General features: G+C 40.6%; 2 protein-coding genes across 3 annotated transcripts in view; both read right to left on the bottom strand.

Moving 5' to 3' along the window:
* The window catches only part of GAA (alpha glucosidase), a 37,170-nt gene extending 20,593 nt beyond the window's left edge, over positions 1-16,577 (bottom strand). For both annotated transcript variants that reach the window (XR_011558088.1, XM_070740184.1), the window contains exons 1-9: positions 16,497-16,577; positions 14,218-14,802; positions 11,019-11,164; positions 8,424-8,589; positions 7,574-7,670; positions 6,692-6,811; positions 4,474-4,592; positions 3,220-3,351; positions 835-945 (exon numbers count right to left, since the gene is read on the bottom strand). Coding sequence is in view for 1 of the 2 variants with exons in the window: in XM_070740184.1 (XP_070596285.1) it covers positions 835-945; positions 3,220-3,351; positions 4,474-4,592; positions 6,692-6,811; positions 7,574-7,670; positions 8,424-8,589; positions 11,019-11,164; positions 14,218-14,682 (1,356 nt within the window). In the remaining variant the exon portion in view is untranslated. The remainder of the gene's footprint in view (positions 1-834; positions 946-3,219; positions 3,352-4,473; positions 4,593-6,691; positions 6,812-7,573; positions 7,671-8,423; positions 8,590-11,018; positions 11,165-14,217; positions 14,803-16,496) is intronic.
* A 1,547-nt stretch (positions 16,578-18,124) lies between these two features.
* Positions 18,125-27,613, bottom strand: part of CCDC40 (coiled-coil domain 40 molecular ruler complex subunit) — a 33,298-nt gene continuing 23,809 nt past the window's right edge. The window contains exons 16-20 of the mRNA XM_070740183.1: positions 24,767-24,858; positions 23,543-23,663; positions 22,076-22,264; positions 19,350-19,508; positions 18,125-18,605 (exon numbers count right to left, since the gene is read on the bottom strand). Coding sequence (XP_070596284.1) covers positions 18,339-18,605; positions 19,350-19,508; positions 22,076-22,264; positions 23,543-23,663; positions 24,767-24,858 — 828 coding nt within the window. The 3' untranslated portion in view covers positions 18,125-18,338. The remainder of the gene's footprint in view (positions 18,606-19,349; positions 19,509-22,075; positions 22,265-23,542; positions 23,664-24,766; positions 24,859-27,613) is intronic.

The following is a 27,613-nucleotide window of genomic DNA, read 5'->3' as shown; positions in this document are numbered from 1 at the left end:
TACTGTGGATTTACCAACCACGTCTGCTGGAAGTTTGTTCCAAAGATCTACTACTCTTTCAGTAAAATAATATTTTCTCATGTTGCCTTTGATCTTTCCCCCAACTAACTTCAGATTGTGTCCCCTTGTTCTTGTGTTCACTTTCCTATTAAAAACACTTCCCTCCTGGACCTTATTTAACCCTTTAACATATTTAAATGTTTCGATCATGTCCGTCCTTTTCCTTCTGTCCCCCAGACTATACAGATTGAGTTCATTAAGTCTTTCCTGATACGTTTTATGCTTAAGACCTTCCACCATTCTTGTAGCCCGTCTTTGGACAGAAAGGTTAACAGGCTAACAGAATAAAAATACATTTGTTTCAAAGTTGAACCCATTGCCCTTTCATTAAGTTATACAACAGTGAACCAGAAACGCAGCTGCATTCAACATCGGTATCTTCATATGTGGATTTCAATGGTTTAAGATCAACGGAAGACATGAAATATGTGAGAAATGCTCATAAGGAAAACAAACAATATATTCCCCACCTCCCTTTGTTCTATTCTTTTTTCATGGTCTACTAGACTCAGATTTACATCTCACCATATGGCAGCCTCCCTTTCACTGAAGCTCTATCTTTTCTCTACCAAGACTCATGGCTGGAGTATCCATAGAATTGGTCACTGGCTTCAAAATGGGAGGACTGACTGTGCAAATAAAGCCCACTGCTTTTCAGTGTGTTTCACTGCACACATGTAAACAGGAGCAGGGCTTTGATTGCCCAGTTACATCCGCCATTTTGAACCCAGTGACTGCTTTTGCAGTCTGTTCATGAGTGATCCCAAGTCTCACCCTTCCAATCAAAGGTTGTCCTGTTGCATTTACGATGAAGACCCCACGCTTCAGGCCTTCATCGTAGGGCCTATAACTGCCAGGGGGGCTGGCGCTGCTGATCCCTGGATCCTACAAGGAAACAGAGGGAGAGACATCTGTTTAGCCATAATGGATCTGATGGGAGTATGAAAATGTGAAGGGCGCAGGACATAGTTGTCTCAAGCAAGGGAACAAGCCGCACCCTCTTCCAAACCTTGGCAGAACTTCAGAGTTGGGGGACAGATTGTCAAAAAAGCACACAGGGCATAGGAAATGAACATGCCTTTATTTATATGTGGAGAGTCCAGATTATGACATTTCCAGAGTGTGAAAAATAGAAGCAAACTTGACATTTTAGGAAGAAGAGGAACAGCCATTACTGAAGTTGGGCAACAGCACACAGCTTGTGGATTATCACATTCTAAATGCAAAACATGGATGGAGCTTTAAAAGGTCATAAACGGAGCAACCCATTGTGTGAGAATGGAATGTCATTCATGCCGCTGTTGGTTTTTTAAAAGTCTAAATACATGAACGTGTAAAGTTTTCTGTGCTTTCTATCTTTGTATAATTTTCCTCTCCACTCTAAAAAGCAGAGACGGGCAATCTGAGGCCTCAGGGCTGAATGTAATTTCCCTACCCTTTTCTTCCATTATTGTTAAAGGTCTACAATGTTGATTCCTGCCATTAGAAACAGAAACCCAGTCCCATCACAATTTAACAAGAATTCCAAAATCCCTTGAGGGAGGGGGAAAAAAATCAAACCAATCTTACTGAAACATATAAGAAAGCCATACTGATATTGTACCATCACCCATCTGTCTCCCTTCCAAATATTTCAGTAGAGGCTCCTTTGAAAAGGCTGCTTTAATAATAATAATAATAATAATAATAATAATAATAATAATAATAATAATAATAATAATAATAATAATATTAGATTTGTATGCCGCCCCTCTCCGAAGAATAGTTTTTCCATTCATCTGACCCCACCCACCTATTAAAAGATTGACAAACACAGGTAGACTTTAACTTGCAAGCATAATTGAGCCCAAGATTTCTATTGATAAGCAAGACATTTGTTAAGAGAATTTTGCCCCATTTTACAACCTTTCTTGCCACAGTTGTTAAGTGAAGCTCTGCATTTGTTAAATGAAATTTGTTAAACATGGTTATTAAGTGAATCTGGCTTGCCCACTGATTTTGCTTGTCAGAAGATCGAGAAAGATGATCACATGACCCTGGGACACTGTAACTCTCAAACCTCTGAATTTTGATCACGTGACCATAGGGATGCTGCAATGGTTGTAAGTGTGAAAAAATGGTCAGTTGTAACTTTTTCCAGCACTGCTGTAACTTTGAAAAGGCACTAAATGAACTGTTGTAAGTTGAGGATCACCTGTATTAGTTTGACTCAGAGACAGGCAAGAATATTGAGAAAATATACACCACTCAAAAAAATAAAGGGAACACGTAAACAACAGAACATAACTCCAAGCAAATCAAACTTCTGTGAAATCAAACTGTCCACTTAGGAAGCAACACTGATTGACAATCAATTTCACATGCTATTGTGCACATTCAACTTTGTACAGAACAAAGTATTCAATGAGAATATTTCATCCATTCAGATCTAGGATGTGTTATTTGAGTGGTCCCTTTTTTTTTTTTTGAGCAGTATATTTGGGTCCTGGAAACGCAGAAAGCTGGGAAGCTGTTCAAAACAAATTTGCCTTGATTGGGTTAGGTCTAGGTAGAAATACTGACAAGCTTTCAAGATTTTGTCAAGTTACCCTAAATCAGTGGTGGGCTGCTGTCGGTGCAAGCCACTCTATGGATTGATAGTAAAATCGAGGATGCGTGCACAGCTGCGTGTGACCAGTGGGCCCACGCGCGCCCCTGCATGAGATTTGGCATGCAGAGAAGCAAAGAATTTGTGAAAATTGCTGAAATCTCACGTGCACGAACATCCTCACACGAGATCTGGCTTATGCGCATGCACAGGAAACAGAATCTCGTGTCCGCACCCCGCTGGGAACTCACCGGTAGCACTGGCAGCGGGCAGCCCTCCACTGCATTAAATGCATTAAATAAAACACATTCCAGTACTTCTAATAACTAATTGGGCTTTCTCAACTATAGGCTGATATATGGCAAGGAATTCTGCCTTAGAGAATCTCCAACCAAACTAGGAATCCTTCCTAAATCGTAAGACCCGAGATTGCACTTTCCTTCCAAAAGACTCGCTCCTGCGGTAGGGAGGGTTGGACAGAGAACTGCATCATCTACATCTGATTGAGGTCAACATCAATACAGTAATGCAGGGAAGTCCCTCAAAGGAGAATTCAGGATTCATTAACTTACCACAATCATGACATACCTCCGGCCATCATGATGGAAATCGTTCACCATGTCTGGCATGTCCCTGAAACCATCCTTGTTGAAGGTGAAGTCTCGCTTAGCATCCATATAATCCAGATCATTCCACTGTACGTCCTATGAGCCCAGGAACAAAATTCTGATGAGAGCAGGTTTGGGTCCCACCTCCCTTTTCTCTATGAACAAATATTCTCTTTAAGTGTTGCACTGATACTGGTGCTGTACTACTTCACACAGGTTGGGTATGCATACCACATTAGCCCATGGTCTCTTTTATAATGGATTATTAAGTGAATTACAATTAGCTGAGTTGACACAATCCATTAATTATCGTTCAACCTTGACACAATTCCTTATAACCCTCATTTACAAACATTGATGTGTGAATTCACAAAATACACCAAGTTAAAATCAACTCAGAAATTTTATTTTACTGTAATATATAGGCTTTATTTTAACTATTTATTTATATCCTGTCTTTATTATTATTATTATTATTATTATTATTATTATTATTATTATTATTATTATTATTACTATTATTATTATTAACCCAAGGTGGCAAACATATCCAACACCTCCCTCCTCCTATTTTTCCAATAACAATAATTTTGTAATGCAGGTTGAGAGAGAATAATCTCAATTGCAATCACACTTAAGACTCATATACCGCTTCACAGTGCTTCACAACCCTCTCTAAACGGTTCACAGAATCAGCATTTTGCCCCCCAACAATCTGGGTCCTCATTTTACCACCTCGGAAGGAGAGAAGGCTGAGTCAACCTTGAGCCAGTGGCGAGATTTGAACTACTGAACTACAACTAGCAGTTAGCTGAAATAGCCTGTAGTGTCACTACAGTGTCACCAAGTCATTCAGTTGGCTTTTATGGCTAAGGCGGGACTAGACCGCATGGTCTCCTGCTTTAACCACTAGACCAAACTGGTTCTCTTTTGCATAGAAATAATTGCTGAACTGTATCATTTAACCTCCCTTCTCTTTTATGTATTCATTAATATGAACTTGGGCCTATCGCCGTTCATTTATAATAATTTTGCTGTTGCATCAATCGTGTTTCTTAATCTCTGATTGCAGGAGATTGCCTGAGCAATTGACTGGGCATCGGAAAAGAACCTCTGAACTTAATAAAATAAACCACATTAAGGTTCAGGGAAATATAGGAACCAGCCCAAGAGTCAGAGAGAAGCTTTAGTCAGATAGAATTCAGAGAAGGCACCTACCAGGGGGAAAAGAGCTGCAGTCATGTTTTTCACCACTTCCCGAGTAATAGCAGTGGAACTGTATCCCCAGCGACAGAGATGGAATCCGAGAGCCCAATAAGGAGGCATGAATGGGTAGCCTGGAGGAATTTAGAGAGAATGAGGGAGGGAGGGAGAGAGAGGGAGAGATCAATATTCAAAGCCTCTCAAAACCATCAGCACTCCCAAATCTACTATAAGAAAAATAATTTCAGTAAAATACTCACAATATGTCTCAACCTTTCAACAGCAAACCCAACCTAGCATAGCTATTTTAAAGGTTATGCTTATATCTACCTATAAGCCCCTGCTTTGGGTTGCAGCTTAGGTGTATGAAGGGCTGCTTCTAATACCTAAATTAAGTTGGTGTAGATGGAGTAGAAAGAGGGAGGAAATGTCTTTGCAGGCCCTGTGATTTAGACTCTTCATAGATGAATTGATTTTATTTTTAAACGTTCAAAGGACAGATAAAATAGACTTAGCACACTACTATCATTTCTTCAGAGAAGACTTTCTTGAGCTGATGCCTTGCTTATGTTTTGAACAGTATATCGGCTGGGAAAATCTGGGGTCTAAAGATACTAAGCATTTTAAAAAGCAAACTTCAAAAAGGCAGTTCAAAGGCTCTTCTCAAACTCTTCTGCCTGCCTTTGGGAGTTCAAAGGCAGGCAGGCAGATTTTTTTTTTTAACGATACCCTATCTACCCCCAAACTATTCTACCATGGCAACTGTTGGGGGGAATTATTCATGAGTGACAATTTTTCAACTATTCCAATGTTTCTTAACCTTGGTAGTTAGAAACATAGAAACATAGAAACATAGAAGTCTGACGGCAGAAAAAGACCTCATGGTCCATCTAGTCTGCCCTTATACTATTTTCTGTATTTTATCTTAGGATGGATATATGTTTATCCCAGGCATGTTTAAATTCAGTTACTGTGGATTTATCTACCACATCTGCTGGAAGTTTGTTCCAAGGATCTACTACTCTTTCAGTAAAATAATATTTTCTCATGTTGCTTTTGATCTTTCCCCCAACCAAGTTAGTTGATGTCCATACATCTTAAAGGTGCCAAGGTTGAGAAACACTGATCTATTCTTTCCTGAGCACCATACAGATATTGTGGACTTCAAATCCCAGAATTCTGCAGGCCACTGCTAAGAACCCTGGAACTTTATGTCCATATTACTGCCCAGATTGTTGGGGACAATACGCAAATAAGGCTTCTACATTGTAAACGTCCCAGACAGTGCTGTAAAGCTCTTGGGGAAGTATATACAGTGGTACCTGTACTTAAGAACGCCTCTACTTACGAACTTTTCTAGATAAGAACCGGGGGTTCAAATTTTTTTTGCTTCTTCTCAAGAACCATTTTCCACTGACAAACCGGAGCCTCTGAAATTGTAACTGGGAAAGGCAGAGAGAAGCCTCTGTGGGACCTCTCTAGGAATCTCCTGGGAAGAAACAGGACCGGAAAAGGCGGGGAGAAGCCTCCGTGGGGCCTCTCTAGAAATCTCCTGGGAGGAAACAGGGCCGGAAAAGGCAGGGAGAAGCCTCCGTGGGGCCTCTCTAGGAATCTCCTGGGAGGAAACAGGGCTGGAGAAGCCTCTGTGGGGCCTCTCTAGGAATCTCCTGGGAGGAAACAGGACCGGAAAAGGCGGGGAGTAGCCTCCATGGGGCCTCTCTAGGAATCTCCTGGAAGGAAACAGGGCCTCCACCCTCCCTGTGGTTTCCCCAATCGCATGTATTATTTGCTTTTACATTGATTCCTATGGGAAAAACTGCTTCTTCTTACAAACTTTTCTACTTAACAACCTGCTCACGGAAAAAATCAAGTTCATAAGTAGAGGTACCACTGTACACCTAAATGTTATTATGGGAGAACATTCAAGTTAGGTAAGGCTTCTAATTATTACAACAGAAACCTGAAGCAAGATCTTGTTATTTCTCCCATCTTTCAGACTTATAAAAGCTCCAGCACCAGCACACCACACTCTGACAGAGGTCCAGAAGCTAGAAAAGCCAGTTTAAACAAGAAGGCATCTTCTGGCAGAACACCTCAGTATTAATGACCAAAGTGGCCATTGCCTTCAGGAGCGTTCAGTAATTACGAGAAACTATTAAAGAACTTTCTTGAAAGGAAGCCATTCCTCAAAACTCTTGTCTAACCTCATGCATGGGAAGGTGCAAATACTTACCGATAACGTCCATGTACTGGCGCACTACACTGCTTGGATCTGGGCCCAAGAAGACATAGAAATCTAAGATGCCCCCTGTAGTTCTCCATGTCAGCGCTGGACTGGGCTGCAGTATCACATCTACAAGACAAACAATGGCTTGGACAGAAGCTACAAGAAGGACACAGCACGCCATCTATGCACTGCAGAAATACCGGCAGGATTTTACCACCATGGCCTCCATACAGCCATCGTATTCCATTACTATACGCTCAGCCTTGGTTTGCTGCTTAATGGCTACGCCTGCCTCTATGCTGACAATGAGACTGTTGCCCACATTATAGCCAGTTCCCTTGAATAGAAAGAGATACAAATATTGTCCTTTTACATTCAGCCCGTGCTTAACTATTGAGGGGAAACTTAAATAGTATTTGTCAGATTGGACTCCTAGTGCAATTAGCATCATGAACCGCCTTAATTCTCAATATAAATAGCCAGGGTTATGCTGTTATACAGTGTAAGTAATCACAAAATAGCAGTTAATAGAACAAGCTAAATTGCTGAGGCTAAAAAGCAATTACACGATCCAAACCTTAATCAGTAGACCAGTTTGATTAGTAGACTACTTTGGTTTACTGGTTAAGGGACCAGGCTAGAAGCCAGGAGGGTGTGAGTTCAAATTCTGCCTTAGCCATGAAAGCCACCTGGACGACTTTGTGCCAGTCACTCTCTCTCAGCCCAACCCACCTCACAAATAAAATTTGAAAAGTCAGGATCTGTGCTCCAAATCATAAAATGGTTCCTTCAAATACACATGGCTTTGGCACATACAAATCACTGTAAGGCTGTTTTGATCATATCTAAGATTGGCCTATTAGGAATGTGATCTGATACAATACCTACCCATTGCATTGCTGTTCAGTAAGAAGACTCCGTGGGCTAAGCCACCTTTTTCTAAAGCCACATAGAAGGGGTGTGAACCATACAAATTGGCAGAGGGCTAAAAACACAGAAATAATATTGCATAGGGTCAACACTGTATTGGACAACAGGAACACTCAGCAATGCGTTGAGCTTTAGAACCTCTTTGGTGGTCTCAAACAAGCAAATACTTTTTTCCACGATGGCCCCTTTTCACTATTTTTTTTAAAAAATGTTCAAGTGCCAATTAAATGACATCCTAAAAGGTCTATCAAGCAATTGGATCAAGCAAGCTTTTGACTCAGTTTCCCAGACTTCCATAGAGAGAGGGCCAATCTCCAGTATAGGATTATATCTGCCATGGTTCTTGCCAAGAATGTGATATTTCACAGGCAAATGAGATGCTGAGAATGCTCTCCAGAGCTCTCAAAAGCTTTGCAGAGAACTATGGTTCCCATAGGAAGGAGAAATTGCACACTAAAGCAGATTAAGCAGTAGAATGCCCAGGTGAGATCTGTCACCTAATCTTGCAATGGGATACTATTCAGAATTCCAGCCAAAACATACAACTTAATTCTGTTTGTCATTCTTTCTTCTTCAAAAGACCCTGCTATCACATGGTCATTGATTATAACTCACATTTCACCAGGTAATGGTATGCTTTGGAGGTGGGTGGGTTAACCCCTAGTGATTTCTAAGGCTTTGCCAACTTTGCACAAAATAATGGAATTATTCCTATGAAATGCGTGCATTAGTGTATGCTAAATAATGAATGCATAGCATCCTGATTAAATGTCTTTTCAGGAAACCTTGCCACCCTGCTGTCATTTACCACCGGTGATATGTCCCGATTCCACAAAGTAATTTTGGTCCAATTGACATTCAGAGTAAGATGGGTCAGATGTTCACCCAGTCCAGAGATGAAACTTGATGGCAGAGCAGTGGAGATTTGAAGAAACTGGTCAGCATAGAACAGAGGAGCCACAGTCGTATTCAGCCTATTGGGAGAAAGTGGACACTTCCACCAGCAGTTTACAAATAAGGTCTCCTTTTTCTTTGACTTATCACAATCTGTCTTGGAGGCAAGTCCCAAAATCATAATCTAATATAATCTAATCTAATCTAACCTAACCTAATCTAGTCACTGGCTGCATTATGAACTAGGTAGGTGTCCCCATCCAAGAGGATGCTGCTACATGCCTGAATTCATTTTAAAAAATTCAATTATGAAACACAAAGTTCCCAGAGATGCTCCTATCTCCTATTGTTCGGGAGTGTTCAATAAAATGATTTTGTTTCAACAAACCTTCAGGATGATTGTGGGCATTCATCTAGTTATGATTATCTCTGGAATGGTTTCTAAATTGTTTGTGAAAGGTTTTATTTACGGTTTTCTATTTTTGGTACATGGCCCAGAATTGGCCTGATTGAAGGAAAGTTATAGATACTGCATGTCATAAAAGATAAAACTCAACTCGGTGCCCCAATAATGCTAGTTAGAGATGGCTATTTCACATATTCTGTATTAGATTCATTGTTTTATAGAAACATAGAAACATAGAAGTCTGACGGCAGAAAAAGACCTCATGGTCCATCTAGTCCAGTGATTTTCAACCTTTTTTGAGCCGCGGCACATTTTTTACATTTATGAAACCCTGGGGCACATTGAGCAGGGGGGGATGCTAAAAAAAGTTTGGACAAAATAATTATCTCTCTCTCTTCCTCCCCTTCGCTCTATTTCTTTCTCCCTCCCTCTTTCTCTCCCTTCCTTCCTCTTTCTCTCTCTCTCCATCCCTCTTTCTTTCTCTTCCTTCCTTCCTCTCTTTTTTGCTCTCTTTCTCTCTCCCTCCCTATGTCCCTCTTTCTCTCTCTCCTTCCCTCCCTCTCTTTTTCTCTTTCTTGCTCTCTCTCTCTCTTTCTTTCTCTTGTTCTCTTTCTCTCTCTCTTGCTTTCTTTCTCTCTCTTGCTCTCTCTCTCTTTCTCTTGTTCTCTTTCTCTCTCTTGCTCTCTCTCTCCTTCTTTCTCTTGTTCTCTTTCCCTCTCACTTTCTTTCTCTCTCTTGCTCTCTCTCTCTCTTGCTTTCTTTCTCTCTTGCTTTCTCTCTCTCTGAGCTTCGCGGCACACCTGACCATGTCTCACGGCACACTACTGTGCCACGGCACACTGGTTGAAAAACACTGATCTAGTCTACCCTTATACTATTTTCTGTATTTTATCTTAGGATGGATATATGTTTATCCCAGGCATGTTTAAATTCACGTCTGCTGGAAGTTTGTTCCAAGGATCTACTACTCTTTCAGTAAAATAATATTTTCTCATGTTGCTTTTGATCTTTCCCCCAACTAACCTCAGATTATGTCCCCTTGTTCTTGTGTTCACTTTCCTATTAAAAATACTTCCCTCCTGGACCTTATTTAACCCTTTAATATATTTAAATGTTTTGATCATGTCCCCCCTTTTCCTTCTGTCCTCCAGACTATACAGATTGAATTCATTAAGTCTTTCCTGATACGTTTTATGCTTAAGACCTTCCACCATTCTTGTAGCCCGTCTTTGGACCCGTTCAATTTTGTCAATATCTTTTTGTAGGTGAGGTCTCCAGAACTGAACACAGTATTCCAAATGTGGTCTCACCAGCATTCTATATAGCGGGATCATAATCTCCCTCTTCCTGCTTGTTATACCTCTAGCTATGCAGCCAAGCATCCTACTTGCTTTCCCTACCGCCTGACTGCACTGTTCACCCATTTTGAGACTGTCAGAAATCACTACCCCTAAATCCTTTTCTTCTGAAGTATTTGCTAACACAGAACCACCAATACAATACTCAGATTGAGGATTCCTTTTCCCCAAGTGCATTATTTTACATTTGGAAACATTAAACTGCAGTTTCCATTGCTTTGACCATTTATCTAGTAAAGCTAAATCATTTACCATATTACAGAACCCTCCAGGAATATCAACCCTATTGCACACTTTAGTGTCATCGGCAAATAGGCAAACCTTCCCTACCAAACCTTCCCTTATGTCACTCACAAACATATTAAAAAGAATAGGACCCAGAACAGACCCTTGTGGCACACCGCTTGTAACCTGACTTTGCTCAGAATACTTGCCATTAACAATAACTATATAATTATATTAGGTGCATTGCAAAATATAGACTCACAAATGATAAAAATGCCTATTTGCCTTTTAGGTGAAGACAAACTCTGGAGTATAATATGAAAATGGTCCTTCAACATCCAGATCAGAAGCTATCACCCACTCTCCCCCCCTTCCCTTCCCTCCCTCCTTCTCTTTCTCTCTCTCTCACACACACAACACACGTTGCCCTATATTATTGCCATACGGCTATTCAATCTTCATTAGGATGATTTTCTGCTGGTTAAATACATTGCTCTAGAACAATACTTGGAGTACTTACAGAACTTGGCCATTGGATTGTCGAAAAACAATGAGGCCGAAGGGATCAGCAGAAAACTGCACAGAATAGAGTCTCAGGAATTCCTTACTGGTCGTCTTGGGGGTTTCTAAAGGAACTTCATAGCGTTTCCTAGCTGGATCCTTAAGCTGCAAAGGAAGAGACACAAAAATTGTGTGATGTTACTCCAAAAATTGATGGCCAGAAAAATCCAGTCAAATTTCCATGGGACTTGGCTTCTACTTCAAAATCATTTGTGAGATGAAAGAAAGGAGGTCGGTGTGAAGTTTGAAGTTACAATGAAACTGAGCTCTTTGGTTCAAGAGGGATTTTTATTATCAGGTTAATTGATTTCTCATCTTTCAATTGATCTAATATGAAATTTGATATTCTTAAAACCTGACTGTTATTTCTAAAACAGACGTCTATAAGCAGAGTCATTTATAAACAGCATAAAATAAGTTAAAGGCTGCACTCTTATATGATTTTGCTTGGAAATAAACATCAACCCCTTCTGAATTTGTAGCAATGCATTTCATTTATAATTTTTGTTTTTAGATTTCTGAAAATATATGCAGTAGATGATGAATAATTTAGATACGTACATCATACATACCTACAATATCTACATAATGTATTTGAAGTATTAGCATATGCTGCATGTGTTTCGGTCACAGAGAAAAGCAAGGAATTAATTATGTAACTAAGAGTCACCGATCACATAAAGTCAGACTATGCATTATTGTGATTTATTGAAGAAACCATAATTAGCTGGATTTACACATATTGTCATTGGCTCAATATCAGCAAAGCAATATCAACAACTTCAGTTCTTTGCTGCCATCTAGTGATAGCTTGGGCTAGGAAGAGCAATACTAACTAGACCATAATTATACTTCATGCAGTATAGAAACATAGAAGATTGACGGCAGAAAAAGACCTCATGGTCCATCTAGTCTGCCTTTATACTACTTCCTGTATTTTACCTTAGGATGGATATATGTTTATCCCAGGCATGTTTAAATTCATTTACTGTGGATTTACCATCCACGTCTGCTGGAAGTTTGTTCCAAGGATCTACTACTCTTTCAGTAAAATAATATTTTCTCAAGTTACTTCTGATCTTTTCCCCAACTAACCTCAGATTGTGCCCCCTTTTTCTTATGTTCACTTTCCTTTTAAAAACACTTCTCTCCTGAACTTTATTTAACCCTTTAACATGTTTCGATCATGTCCCCCCTTTCCCTTCTGTTCTCTACACTATACAGATTGAGTCTTTCTTTATAAGTTTTATGCTTAAGACCTTCCACCATTTTTGTAGCCCGTCTTTGGACTCGTTCAAATTTTATCACTATCTTTTTGTAGGTGAGGTCTCCAGAACTGAAGACAGTATTCCAAATGTGGTCTTACCAGTGCTCTATAGAGCGGGATCACAATCTCCCTCTTCCTGCTTGTTATAACTCTAGCTATGCAGCCAAACATTCTACTTGCTTTTCCTACCGCTTGACCGCACTGTTCAACCATTTTGAGACTGTCAGAAATCACTACCCCTAAATCCTTCTCTTCTGAAGTTTTTGCTAATACAGAACTGCCAATACAGTACAATACTCAGATTGAGGTTTCCTTTTCCCCAAGTGCATTATTTTACATTTGGAAACATTAAACTGCCGTTTCCATTGCTTTGACCACTTATCGAGTAAAGCTAAATCATTTTTAGCTAACTGAGTTTATGCAAACTATTACACTAAAGCCAAATAAACTACATAATACATTAACCTGATGTGTGCATCCAACCACTTGCTCACTTAAAGTGAATTTTGGTTCTGGCAAAATTGCCAAAGACACATAGCCTAGCAATCACCTTCTCTTTTTAACTTGAAAGGGATTTATCCTAGGATTATAGCAGGAAAAAAGCAAAACTTGAGGATCATGGGCTTTAATCCTGATGTCACTAAGAGATAGATTAGGGACAAAGAATTTGAAAAAAAATCTGGAACCTTGCTGTTATATTTTTTTTACATATGTAGGGGTTGCTGCTAGTTTGGACAGATTTGCCGGAACCAGTGGCGGAAAAATTGCTCCCTTTCACTGAATGAGCAGCGATGGATGGATGGCCACGCCCCCGAACTGGTCCTCCAGTCGTCGCTCCTTGAAAGCGGCTGGCAAAGAATCCTCTGCGCATGCGCAAAGGCTTCTGCACTTGCACAGAGCTTCGTTTCCCCAACGTGACTTCCGATGCGATGAGAACTGGTAGGGAAAGTAAGTGGAACCCACCACTGATGTTCATAGCAGCAAGAACACTTTATGCACAAAAATGGAAAAATTCCCAGAAGGAGTGAATGGATGGTAAAACTGATGAACTAGTACAAATGGCTAAATTCACTGCTCTAATCAATGGAAAGAACACATCCAACTTTATTTCTCCTTGGAAGCCATATCTGGATTTTGTGTTTGAGATGGGAAAAAAAAGAAATTTTGACTTTGGGTTTTGTGGATTAGATAGATTTTTGTTATAGAACTACTACTTAATATAGTAAGTACAGTACATGTATATACTACAGTACTGTGCTAAAAAGAGTTAGAAGTCAATACTTTTTTTCTTTTTTTCCTTTTAACCTACACTTCTTTTCTTCCCTGTTCCCTTCCCTATATTTCCACTATTTTTTCTGTTTTTATTTATTTTATACTTTGATAAGATTATGACATAATAAAATTATAACAAAAAGCCTATGGGTTCAGTGAGAAATGGAAGTTAGAAGCCCCCAATGGAGAGGGGAAATTGCTCCATCTCTATTTGTTATGTAGCCCAACTTTGAAAAATGATAAGGGATGGTGGCATCAAGAGAAGCACAGGAATAGTTTGCCTCCCAAAGGCTCCCCTCTTCCATTCTCTTTCTTTAATCCCCTTCCCCATAACATGGATTAAAATATTTTTTTGGCTTTGACAAGGTTCTTCTTATTTCATTTAGGGTTTATCTCCTTTAGATCTTGTGTGCCCGTTTTTTATTTTTGCGGTTTTCTGTTCTTAAAAAATAACAAAACAAAGTTTCTATTATATGTGGTCATTTTGTCACCAGGTTTTAATGTCACACTGTCAGGGAACTGGGTAGTTACAAAGAACCTCCATGTTTGGTTAATGTCAAAATGTCTTGGACTTCCTTTTAAAAAAAAATAAAATAAAAAACAATTAGTCTCTACTCACCGAGAAGTGAAGCCTCCCTTTGGTCTCAAAGATTACATCCAGCTGCACATTCATTATGTCATCCGGCATAAAAGAAGGGGTACTGCGGATCAAATGGGCAGTGTAGCCAGTCTGGGTGGCAGTTAGGTTTGTCATCTTGTAACTAGAGTAATTGGTAGGAAAGAAGCACCATGGCTCTTTGGAAGAGACAGGGACGTAACAACATCCCCGAGCTTCACATTCATCTTGAGAGAGAAGCTTTTCTGGGGCACAGTCAAAGCGGCTGTCCGGAGGGATGTTGCATTGCTTAGACAGCAACGGGAGTTCCAACTGTTGTTCTACGTTCTCTTCTGGTGCCTCTGATATCCTGCCATGATTCCTACCCCAATGATCATTCTCTCTTTTAGAAGCAGCTATGGCTGCACCTGAAATTCTAGATAGTCCAAGCAGCGTGATTGCAAATGCTAGAGTTGAAATCACCAGCATTGTTGCGCGCCTCTTCTTCCACCACAACCTCAGTCATGCATTGAATCACCATGGAGTGATTCATGTGATTCAACAAGCAGGAGTTTGTTCCTCAGGAAGTATAGGAGCGGTCATCTCAAGCTGCAGAGAACATGCAGATCAGACACATTATTTCACGGCTTGTGCTAAAATACATTGTCCAAATTGTCTATTCTTCAGAACCTATCCCTGGTATTCAAGTTGGGTAGTCCCAGATGTATGGATATCAGGCCTAGAAAATCTAACATTTACTATATTCAATAGATTCCCATCAAAACAATGATATCCCACTGTTGTGGCTCAAAAGACAACGGGCCTATTGCATATTTTTCCTTCTATGCTGTATCAATCTTGTAAAACTACAGGTACTGATTTCCTATAGGAACAAATTTCTGTATTTCCTGTGTCAGGAAATCTTACAACAGTCTTGAAAACATGGGCATTACTTGGAACAGAGAAACTAAGATGACAGTTAGAATTTCCCTGTAAGCAAAACAGACCCCAGGTTGCCTATAAAGATATTATTATCATTATATTATGACTCAGGATACACTCTATTATTTCAAAAGTGATTATACAATATTAATTGGAGATGATTGTTCTATTATTTAGAAAGTGTAGTGATGAGAATACCAAAATGTTCTATTAATATTAATTACAATTGAGGGTGCTACTGTTTTTCCAAGCATAAATTTCTAACTACCTTTTTGGTTTCTCGGTGCTGATTCGGTCTAGTTGTTGGAGGTACCAGGCTAGAAACTGGGAGACCATGACTTCAAGTCTCACCCCAGGCACAAAAGGCAGCTTGGACCTGTCATGCTGTCTCTCAGCCAAAACCACCTCACAGGGTGGTGGTTGTTGTGGGGAATAAAGGAGGAGGAAGGGGTGTTGTATATATTAACTACTTTGAGCCATTTGTAAAAATAATGAAGGTGGAATACAAACAAACTAATTAATTAATATATTTGTGAAAATGTGGTCAGTATAAGAGGAGAGCCATGTTCTTCAAATTATTTACAGGACTGTCTTCTGCCTCATGTCCCAGCAACCGGTCAGATCCCACAGAGTTGGCCTCCTCCGAGTCCCATCGACCAAACAGTATGGGCTGTTGGGACCATGGGGGAGAGCCTTCTCTGTGGGGGCTCCGGCTCTCTGGAATCAACTTCCCCCGGAGATCTGCATCACCCACACCCTCCTGGCCTCCCAAAAGGCCCTAAAAGCATGGCTTTGCCACCAGGTGTGGGGACATCGAGCAAGAACACACTGCTCCAACCCAAATCACTTAAAGATTGATAGATGAATGTTTCACGATGAATATTTACATGAAGGTTTTATGGTGATTGATGGATGAATGTTTCAATTCAATTTTATTGATTGTATAATGTTTTTATCTTGGTACGCCGGCCTGAGTCTATTCAATTCAATTCAATTCTGCAATAGCTAACAATCAGAACCCTGACAGCATCTTTTCAAACTGACAATTTTTTATTAAAAAGACATAATTAAGCCTTTGTGACTTCCTCAACTGCATCTGATGAAAGTTTCTGCCATAACATCTGCTAGTCTGAAGAAGTGCTACCAGATGTTAGCATGAAGAAGTGCTACTTGAATTTGTGTCAAAATGTACGGTAGGTTTTACACACACACACACACGTTGACCCTGGCCAAAGTAAATCCCACAGCAGCAATCTGGTCGCCTAGCCCCGCCCCACCGCCCTCATTCACAATTATCATTATCTGCATCCAAAACCCCGCAGGATTTCGGCCAGGCCACCCTATCTAAAATATTCACTTACTCGAACGGGCAGAAAACCCCGCAATCACCAACAACGCGAAAAGAAGCAGGAAGACACACACGAAGTTCCAACGGGTCACGTGAGCGGGGTCACGTGACCACTTCTCCTTCTCCCTGGACGGTCTGGATTCCGTATCTTTTTTTCTTTCTTTAATACTCCCTTTGCGGGTTTGTCGAACGAGTTGGATTTGGCCGAGCTGGGCTCCCTGGAAACATCCGGACATCCACCGGATGGCAGTTAAGGATTTAAGGCGTTTGCTTTCTCTCGCTGCCATCCGGGTTTTTCTCGTGGTCGTCCCGATTTTTTATTTTTATTTTTTGCAACCCAGAGACGGCCGGATCACAAAAAAAGGGCGGGACGGGTCCACTGGTTTCTCTATTAAAAATTATTTAAATGAGGCGACGACGTATAATGGCGCGCCTTGGAAGAGCTTCTCCCGTGCAAACATTGAGAGGATAGCAGTATTTTTCTTAGAAAAAGGAGGAGAAATCGCCGGAATTAAGTCTGTTTTTGGGGGTGGGGTGGGGTGAAGAAACATTAACCGAGTAGTTAATGCATGGAGCTCACTACCTGATTGTAGTATCATCATCTAACACTCAGAACTTTACTCTGACCGACCATCAAGTTTTTGTTAATTTGAGTAAAATGAAAAAAAGTCACCTTAGGACAGAGTTCCCCAATCTTTCCAGCTTTGCGGATTGGTGTGGTGGGAGGAGATGGTTCCATACAAGTGGAAGTGTATGCATAGCAACATTTGTGCAAACGGTTGTTAAGCATGTATGCATGCAATTGTATTTGAGTGAGTGATGGGCAAACATGCGTGCGTGGGTAGTTCCAATTGTGTGAAGGGGAGCAAGCATGCCCATTGCATGTGCAAATGGAGCACATACACATATGCTCAGCTAGGTTGGGGACCCCTGCCTTAGACCCTTGGTTTTATACAGAGTATTAAACTATCATCTGTTTTCCCCCCTTTGGGTAAGTATGCACCCATTGCAATTTAGGATTATGTGTAAAGATGCCATTAGGCCAACAATTTATGGTTTAAATCACATGCGAATTTAAGTATCAGTCTTACAGCAGCAGTATAAATATAGTTTTGACCTGAGGGGGGAATGATCTCCAATGAAATCTCCCAAAGTTCATCTGCAAACAGGCACATCATCATGCACACAGTTACCTTCTTTTCAGCTGATCCTTGCAGTTTAAATGAAAATAGGAGGAATTTTCATTCCATGTTGAGGTTTAAAATCCCCCCCCCCCATCCTCCAATCAGTGTCATGAAGGATGGCCATTCTTGGCCATCCTTAACCCCTGTTGACTGCTGATTGGAATTTTTTCTTCATGTGCTGAGAATGTGAACATTCCTTAAATGAGCTTTTATCTAGTCAACTGAACAGAGGAGCTGTCTTAGCATCGTCCAGGAAGCAGGGGCTGAGGAAAGGAGGAAGACCTTGGGAGAAGAATTAAATGGTAAACTCTGCCATTACATGTTGCCATAATTTTCTCTCACGGAATCGGAATGTTCTCCTGAAGGATTCTTTATCCTGTGGAAAATTTCAACATTCTGTCCAACAATTAAGAATTGAAAGTTTGCTGAATCCCCAGATTAAACAGAACTAAGAAAGTAAGGAATCCAACTTGTCTTTTTATTTAGAACAATATCCCCCCTCCAAAAAAACAATGCAATGGAAAAAGCAAAATGTAAATATAAAACAGCTATCCTGTTCATCCCCCATCTTTCTCTTTCTTGTATACCATCCACTGGGAAACTGAACCACATCTATATTTTGAAAATGTTGATATCCTCATACTGTATCTATATTTTGAAAATGTCCAGCTCTATTTTTCTTCTTCGTGCTCCTGGATTCTCAGTTCTTCCAGTTTCTCAGTTATTACTTGGGTAATTCTGTGCAACGTCTTGTGGTAATAAGGATATTCCTGGTCAATCTGATCGAGAACGATGTTAAGAGTATGCAGTCTCTCCATCACCTTATGATGTTCAACACGGGACATTATCTCAGAACGACAAAGTAGGCTGTACTTCCCTTCTTTCACGGCCTGCATGTGCTTCGCACGGGTCTGATTAGACACAATATCTGAAAGATTCTTAGAAAAGCAATATTGAATTTGTTATTAGAAACAAAAGGCTGCAGGCAAGGCAGGCAGGAAGGAATAAATCCCCTCTGCCGCTTCTTGAGAGGGAATCAACTGATAAGCAAAAATTTAGGTAGCTTAGGCTTCAAAAAAGATTTAACCTTTTTTAAAAAAAAAAATAGACAGGGTCACAGGGGAAAAAATGCATAGTGGGAACTGTCAATGAAACCCCAAAAATAAGAGGGGTGGCATATAAATCCAATTAATAAAATGAAACACTAATATTCCTGCAGATTTATATGGACAAGTAATTACTATATAGTAGTTGGTTTAATACCTGTCTGTTCAGACACACCTAATCCTAATCTAACCCTAATCCTAGATAAACTCAAATAATTTGTGGTTGATTAATCAACCTATTTTGCAAATTGTTTCACTAATACAAATTATCACAATATATTACATTTTGCTAAATGGTAAAGAAAAAAAATTAAAAACTAGGTGGGATGCTTCAGCCAGTACCCAAATCTATTATTATCCACTGTTGACCTCACCCAATTCCTAAGAGGTCAGTAAGGAGCATGCATAAGTGCACCAGCGTGCCTACCGTCCCCTGTCCTAATCTTTCGCTCTTACTAGTATCATGTATATAAACACTGTTATATCTTTGTACTGTATATTATCAGTACTGTACATACTTGATAAAATAATAAATAAATAAATAAAACATGCCCTGCACAAATGACCACTCATTACCTGCCGTTTCTTTGCTTGCAACTGCTCAAGTTTTTCATCAAATTCTTCTGCTTCATAATTCAGCCCAGAAAGTATTCTCTCCTTCTCCATAATAGCTAAGTTGAGGGTCTGCTGTGATTGTTCAAGCTGAATTATGGTTTTCTTGCATTCCTCAGCATTCTATACAAATATAAGAAAAGAAAAAAAAATCAACCCACTTGCTCAAGACAAATCATTTGCCTCACAGTCCTGTGACACAACTGCGTACTGTAAATTCTCAGAGCAACTTCATACATTCTATTACCTTTAACAAGTTATTTTCCCCCTCCCCCAACCTCCATGATGTTTATGATGTAAGAAAATGCATCTACACGCTCAACAGAAACATTTATTTTCCAGTTAATGTATAACTGGTTAGCAATTGTGAATCTATATTCCATCAGTAAAGCTTATGGTATACTGTACTTATAAACAATGGTTCAATAGTGTCTATGTTTCAATAGTTCTGTATTGAAGCTGTCAAATACATTTCTATTCTGGATTATGCTTATGTTCTGTTCTATTTCTGGAAAATCTATCATAGTTTTCGACATCATGACATTAAAAACACCCAGGAATCTGAGTAATTTTGGCTCCCTTGTTTGTGTCTAGGCGTTGGGGGTACACACACACACACACACACACACCATTTGAAGCAATACCCTGCCTCTGTAGATATTTCAGAAATGGGCTCCACCAGCACAGGAATTTGGCAGATCAAAATACAGCAAGATATAAGAAAGGCAGCACAAAGTAAAACTATGGTGGAAATAATTTTCCATAGAATAAAATTTAATCTGCATTTAGCTCCTTAATTTCCAGGCTGCTCTATTTTTCTTGAGTCCCCAATCTCAATTTCTGGAAATTTTCTGTTCCCTGGCCTGGACTTGGCTTGTGAAGAGATGCATTGTATCTCCCATGAGAAAGAAATGCAGAACAAAGACAAAAATGAGTTTTCCCTCTTGTCAAAAAAAAAAAATCAACCTCACTCCAGATTTATCATTCACAATTTAACTTTTCTAAACATAGTGTTCCTGCTAGCAATATCTTCAGGGTACGTTGGTCAAAAACTGCAAGATGGTGGGTGCAAATTCTTGAGGCTAGAAGGTCCTTTTTTCTATCTCTCTCACACACATGCAAAATGGGCACTGCTTCACTTGCACTGCCATGTGGTATCTGTCATCTTACAAATAAATTAAATCCATTAAATCCAAATTAAACTTGACTGACCAAGTTTAAGTACAGTATTTCATAGATGACTATGAGCTATAGAGAAGGGCTTTCCTCCCACTTTCACCTCATGTGACTAGGATTAATCTATGTATCCAAGTTATTCAAGCTACTACTGTGATCCTGGAAAGAAATGACTGTTCCTGCTCGCCAAATATTCTCTTGATTTTAAAAGAGTTTTGACTTACAGCAGCATAAACCAACATTTACAGTTTTCATGAACCTTGTATTTAAGCAGGATCAAAAGATATTATGCCCAGGATGGCATAATAGTCCTTCTAGAGCAGGGGTCAGCAGCCCCTGGCTCTGGAACCACATGTGGCTCTTTCATTTCTCTGCTTTGGCTCCCTGTTACTGGTTGGTAAAAGGGAAATAAGCCACATTAAGAGGAGGAAACTATGGTGGGGAAACCATACTTCCAGTTGGCGGAGAAAAACAGGTGCCGTGCTAGGAGGAGATTCTATGATGAGGGTACCGGACTTCCTGTTGGCAGAGGAAAAAGGATGCCATGGTAGGAGGATATTCTCTGATGGGGGAACTGGCTTTCCAGTTGGCTCCAGAATTGAATGGGAAGCTTCCGGTTAGGACTTTGGTGGCTCTTTGAGTGTTTAAAGTAGCTGATCCCTGCACTAGAGCAAGGGTGTCAAACTCGATTTCATTAAGGGCTATATCAGGATTGTGTCTGATCGTGGGAAGACCAGGGTGAGCATGGCCAACTTGACATCATTCATGTCGAGGGCACCTATGGTAGCCAAATGCTAAGGCAGGTTTTCCTTTCCTCGCTTTATAATATCCTTCCTTCCTGCTCTTCTGTCTCCCTCTCTCTTCCTTCTACTTTTTTCTTCCTTCATCTCTTTCTTGTTTCTTCTTCCTTGCTCTCTTCCTATCATTCCTGCTTTTTCTTTGTCTTTCCTTTCCCTTTCTCCTTTCCTGTCCCTTCTTGCATGCTTAAATGCAAAAGGGGACACATTTCTCCTTTGTTTTGTTTTAAGTTTGTACTGAGAACTCCCTGCCAGCGAAAATGGAGCCCGGTGGGCCGTGCAGGGCCCCTGGCGCTATTTTCAGCCACAATGGCCTCCTGCAGTCCTCTGCCATGAAAACTCCATTTTCAATGGTAGATGCTATTTGCTATTTCCAGAGCAGCCCTGTGTGCCAGTTTTAAGCAGTCCATCAGCCGGATCTGGCCCCTGGATCTTGAGTTTGATGTCCCTGCACTAGAGATAGAGTGGGCCATGGTATTGTCGATGATAATTAAGGAGCTCTGTTAATTTCCATATTAGAAAGCTGAAACTAGAGTATTAATCTACAAGAGAGAAAGCAGAGTTAAACTCAGCTTTCCAGACTGTTTCAGGAAATATTTTACAATAATCAGTTGTTCAGATACTCTCTCCCACTCCCTCTGTGTGTGTGTGTGTGTGCGCGCGCGTGCGCGCGCGCAATTCCCTAATGATCTGTAATATCAATCTTTACTTGCTGACCTTCTGGGTCTCTTTGATCTTTTTTTTAAGCTCCAACTTCTTGTAGTAGAAGTCACCCTTTGTCAGCACTTGCTTATTCATTTTGTTCTGACTCTCAGCACGAAGCACAATTGTTTCTCGGCGGGAAACTGCTGCCTCCATACTTCTCATTAACTTCTCCTGCTGCTTCATCAGCTGTTGGTACTTTCCCTATATGGCAGAAAGGAAGCAAGTCAGCTGAATGTATTGGAACATTGTCCATGAGTCACATGTTATATTTCTACATCCTTGTAGACATGGATACATTATCGTCTACAGCCAAAAGCTTTGCATAACATGGTTCAGAAACTCTAAAACTGGGCTAACATCAGACTGATCAGCAGAATCTACAAATCTTTGGGGCTATTAGTGAACTCAACATATCTCACAGAATACTTGAAGCACCTTGCTGATGTCTGTAAAACATCAAGTAAACACGGTGTAATAAATGTTAATCCATATTTCTGATAAATAGCTGACCTGCTTGAGTTTCTTAGCAGTTCTTACTGGCTTTCCTATCACAATACTGTATTAGCTATTGTCTGGATTCAACATATTTTTTTCTGAAATATTAAATCAAAGTCAGGATTATAGTCACTTAGGTAATAAATCTAAAAAATAATTTACATTTTATATCCTAATTCAGCTTCACAGCAGGTGGCAGTATCTAGCCAATCTTATAAAGATAAGCAGAGAGCAGCTTGAAGTTCAGTAATATAGATGGATGGATGGATGGATGGATGGATGGATGGATGGATAGATAGGTAGAGATAGAGATATACAGTATATTCACAAGGTAATAGTCTTTCATCCACTAATTATTTGCAAGCAGAATCTGGGTAGTTGCCCTTTAATGATTCTGCAGTCTGAATTCCCTACATCTTCAGGATTTGAACTGCACAGTGCGCAAGGGTTACTAGAATTTAGAAATCACTACCATGTAACACTCTGCATTAAAAATGTCTTGGTGAGTGGCAGAAACTGGTTATTTTATCTAGGCTCATAAACCAAGCAGGATTGGTAAGAATGGGAGATAACCAGAAAATCAGTCTAGACTGGAACATTGAAAAACCATTCAGGAAAAAGATAATGGCAAACATTTCCACACTGCTATCAATAAGTCTACATGAAGTGACTAGAAGTTGAGTCAAGAGAGGCACTACCTTTTTATCATATCCAAAACACTTTTATACTTCTTAGAAATCTTGGGCCTAAATCTGCCAAAAATATTCCCCAGACCCACTTGTTTATTCTGTGCAATTTTTTCTTCAATATATAGGTACATCAAGAAAGGAAAAAAGCAGCAGATTGGGTAAGTACAGATCATATAATTATTTGGGTTAAGCATATTTATGATACAAAACCTTAGACTAGTTTGACTGAAATCAGCGGTGCATTTGCCAATCTAGGTAACCAGCAGATTTGCCTACCCAGCACTTCCTGTCTCACCTGCATCCTGTGAATCTCTGCCTTCATGGCTCTGATCTCGTTCTGCTCAGCGTCTGAGTCCACTGCAGCACGCATCTCTTTGGCTATTTGTATCTTCTTCTCCCAATGCATCATCTGACATCTGAAATGCCAGAGGAGAGTAAAACAAGAAAGAAGCTAGCAGAAATCTAACAGAGATGTGCCATTTGTCATAATTAGTAGCATTATCAAATTGCACCTCAAGACACTCATGCAAATCATATTACCCTCAAAACAAAAAACTACAATCACCACTACGCTTAGGTTTTATGTACAAAGAATGCCAGGAATCCAATTGTTAGAAAGAATTGTATTTTCCCAACATTATGTCATGAAACTATATTCGCTTGTAATTCCACACAAAACCCAAGACGACAATAAAAATTATGGCATTAAAATGTACTCTAGAGAGGCATTTCAGCTTGTGGAAAATTCAGATGTGCAGAACACAACAACGAAGAGAAGAAGCAGTGCTTATTACAAGGACCTTGGATGACTGCTTTACAAAAAAGGGGGACCATGAACAAAAGGAAAACAAAGGTCTTTACAGAGGTCAAGACCTGTAATACAGGGCAGGAAATCCCAGGCATCTGATTGGCTGGCAATTTCTAGAGAAGCAAAGCAGGTCCTTGACCCTGCCCCTGGAGTGACTTCTATTGTTAGTCAAAGTGGACCATTCAGGAGGGCAGCAAAGCTGGGAAAGTCGATTGTTAAAGAGATGGAATACTATGATGATCAGGCTGATCAAGGATGGAAGTTGGGCTTCCTTGCCTTGTTACTGTATTGCAATTCCCCATTAAGGCTGCACTTAGACTGTATTAGCTGAGCAAGGTTTATACTCTTTTGATAGTGTCTCATGGGGCTTTGTCTGGAGGTAGGATTAGACAAAGAGAGGAACTACAGTAGCTTGGACTCTGATCATGACCAAATTACAAACAGGAAAAAGGATGCCTCTCCATTTCATTTCCTCTATTTATTTTCTCCACTACAAACCTGTATTGTGATAATATATGAATTACCTTCAATTACTCTAGGTGCAGAGGCTGCTCTCTGCTTATTTCTCAAACTGTAACACAAGAAGGAAATCTGATTTACATGTATCTATGCACTGACATGTTGATGACCCAACTTAGAAAATGGACTCTCAAAAAAAGGTCACAAATATTTTCCAACTGCCCAGACCAAATGTGATAAATCAGAACTCACTCTGCCTCAACTAGGCTGTTGATGAGCCTCTCTTTTTCCTCATGGAGTCGATCGAGTTTCTCTTGCATCTCAATTGATTCTCTCTCTGATATCTAGAGGCAGGAATATGTGCATTGTATCTTTTATTTATTTCTTATAAACAAATGATCCAGGACAAGGATAATTACCAGACTGGGCTAGCAACAGAATATAATAAAAGCTCTGCTACCTTTGCCAAAGGGCCACCTAATTCAAGTGTCTGTGTTGCACAAGGGCCAATTAAATGCTTCCAAGATGCTTACAAGCAGGTTAGGATTGCAATAACTTACTTTCAAGTACAGTATTTCACTTTGTTGATATGGCTGGAATTGTGCTGCTTTTGGTGCAGGGAGCAAGATACAGCCAATTCAACTTATGGGCAGCTCTGTCTCTAAATTTGCCCAATTTCTTTTTTAAAAATTGCTAGCTATTACTATGCCTAATAGTGTAAAGAAGCATTTTTATTGGTCTTAAATCTTACATATAATTTCATACCATGGTAACACAATGGTAACACAAGAAAACAGGGAGAATAGTTTCCCCTTTCTGTTCATATTTCCATCATTTGCAGTTTTATCTTCTAGTACGTTTTTTAGCTTTTTCCTTTAAAGAGAATCATTTGAGTCCCATAACAATTTGGTTGCCTTTATTTTACCTTTTTGAATTTTACAATTCAACATACAGCAACATACAGTCTGCACAGAATTTAATGTGTGGCACCATGTTATAGATTAATAGGTGGGCATTTTATGTTGGCAATCTTATTTTTAATCCCTTTTTAATGATTCTCCAGTAGAGAATTATCTCATTAATATATTTTTTTTTCATGGTGGCTTCTTTACATACATTCACATATCAAAGCTTGTGTCCTTGAAAGTCTATTCCTGACATGTGTTATCAAGCCTGTCAAAACAAACCAGAGAGTAGTTTTATGAAATTTGACTGTTTTGCTTCAATATGCTTATCCTTATAATTACTATATTTTTTGGAGCAGAAAAAGCACCTTTTTCCCACCAAAAAGAGAGTGAAAATCTGAGTGTGTCTTATACTCCGAATGTAGCCTTGCCCAGCCGTTCCACACTTTGCATTTTCGGGTGGTTCCAGGCATCGGGGATCCTTACTTCCACATGGAGCCTGATTCCTGAAGCATCCCAGGAAAGTGCGTTGAAAGATGGGCTTTCTCACAGCAAGGCCCGACAGAGAGGCAGCACGTCAGTCTCCTGCACCTGCCATTTCATAAACATGCTGCCAGGCTTCCCAGCAAGCCCCTGCTCCTTTGCTGCCTCGGTTGAAGCCTGACTGCCAAAGCAGCCTGGGGAACTGCGTCGAAAGCCTTTTAAATGAAAGCATTTTCATGCAGCAGCACCACGACCCCCAATTACAAAAATGGTGCATGGAGACCAAAAAAATGCATCGCACTACAGGCGGTGGGCAGATCCAGCAAGTGCTGCCACTTGAAAATGCTTTCCTCCCCAGTTCCCCGATGCACATCACAGAGCCACGCGCTCTCGTCCTTCTCTGAAGACTCGCCTTCTCTTTTCTCCTGGCCAGATCCATCACCTGAAATGTGAGGACTAGGGAGGAAAGAGTTTTCAGGTGACAGCACCTGCTGCAGGTGCCATTTTTGGAATCGGGGAGGGGAATCTGCCACTTGAAAACTCTTTCCTCCACGATCCTTGTTTCAGGCGATGTTTTTGGAATCAGGAAGGGGATCATGTAGAAGTGCAGCTGCACCCGGATAATATCTCCACCATCAAGTAGGTCCCGGAGGACATGACCAAGTCTATGGAGAGGGGTGGCATACAAATCTAATAAATAAATAAATAAATAAAATATTTCTAAAAGGCATATGGGGAGGACCTAGGCTGACAGGCAGTGGGGTGTCGTCCAGGACAAGCATGGCTTTGACCCTGGCCTCCTCCTACTTCTTGGTGTTATCCCTTTTGCTTTGGGGGGGAAGGAGCAAGGAAGGAAAGGTGAAGGAATACCAGGCAAATGGAACTGCTTATGCTTTTGCAGAGAAGGGAGTCTTCCAGCCCTGCAGATGTGATCTCTCACACTGTTGCAAAGTTGGCATTGCACCTCACTGGTGTGTTGTCACATTTGTCAGTTTCCTCCCTTCCTGCACCCCACCATTCGCACCTTCCCCAGCATTGTTTTCGGAGCTGCCTCTGGAGAAGCGAGGTGCGACCAGGGGAATCCTCATTAGCAAAAGTGGCAACCACCCATCTCCAACCTCCGCAAAGCAGCAGTCAAGGGGTGAGTGGCTCCCACTGGCCACATGTGGCATGCCCCATTTTTGGATATGGGGAGGGGATTGCAGCACTGCCGCCCAAAAACACTTTCCTCCTGCCACCTGAAAATGCTTTCCTCCCCGGCAATCTCTGCTGCCTGGTCATCTCTGCTGATTTGGGGGGAATCAACTCGTCCAGCCACTGCTGCAGCCATTCCAGGCAGACAAAGTTGTAGGGGCATCCGGAGGGTGTGAGGGAGGGCAGAGAGCCAGAGCATCATCACAGTCAGCTCTTCCCTTCTCTCCACCTCTCTTCCTCCAACACCAACCACAGTGCGTGCAACGTTAAGAGCCTGCATCTTTCCCCTCTCCTTCAAATGACCAATCAACCCCCCATCTCCCTGCTATGCAAAACGCTTTCCTCCCTGAATCCAAAAACGGAGCATGTGGAGGCAAAAAAAGAGCATCACGTGTTTGGGTGGTTCCAGGAGCGGAGATCCCAGCAACAGTGCTTTCAGGTGGCAGCACCTTATCCACTGCACATTTCCTGAAAACTCCTTTTTTTTGGCCTCTCCATGTCCTGTTTTTGGAATTAA

This window comes from Erythrolamprus reginae, chromosome 2 (assembly GCF_031021105.1).
Source record: "Erythrolamprus reginae isolate rEryReg1 chromosome 2, rEryReg1.hap1, whole genome shotgun sequence".
Taxonomy (NCBI): domain Eukaryota; kingdom Metazoa; phylum Chordata; class Lepidosauria; order Squamata; family Dipsadidae; genus Erythrolamprus; species Erythrolamprus reginae.
This window is presented reverse-complemented; position numbering and strand designations above follow the sequence as displayed.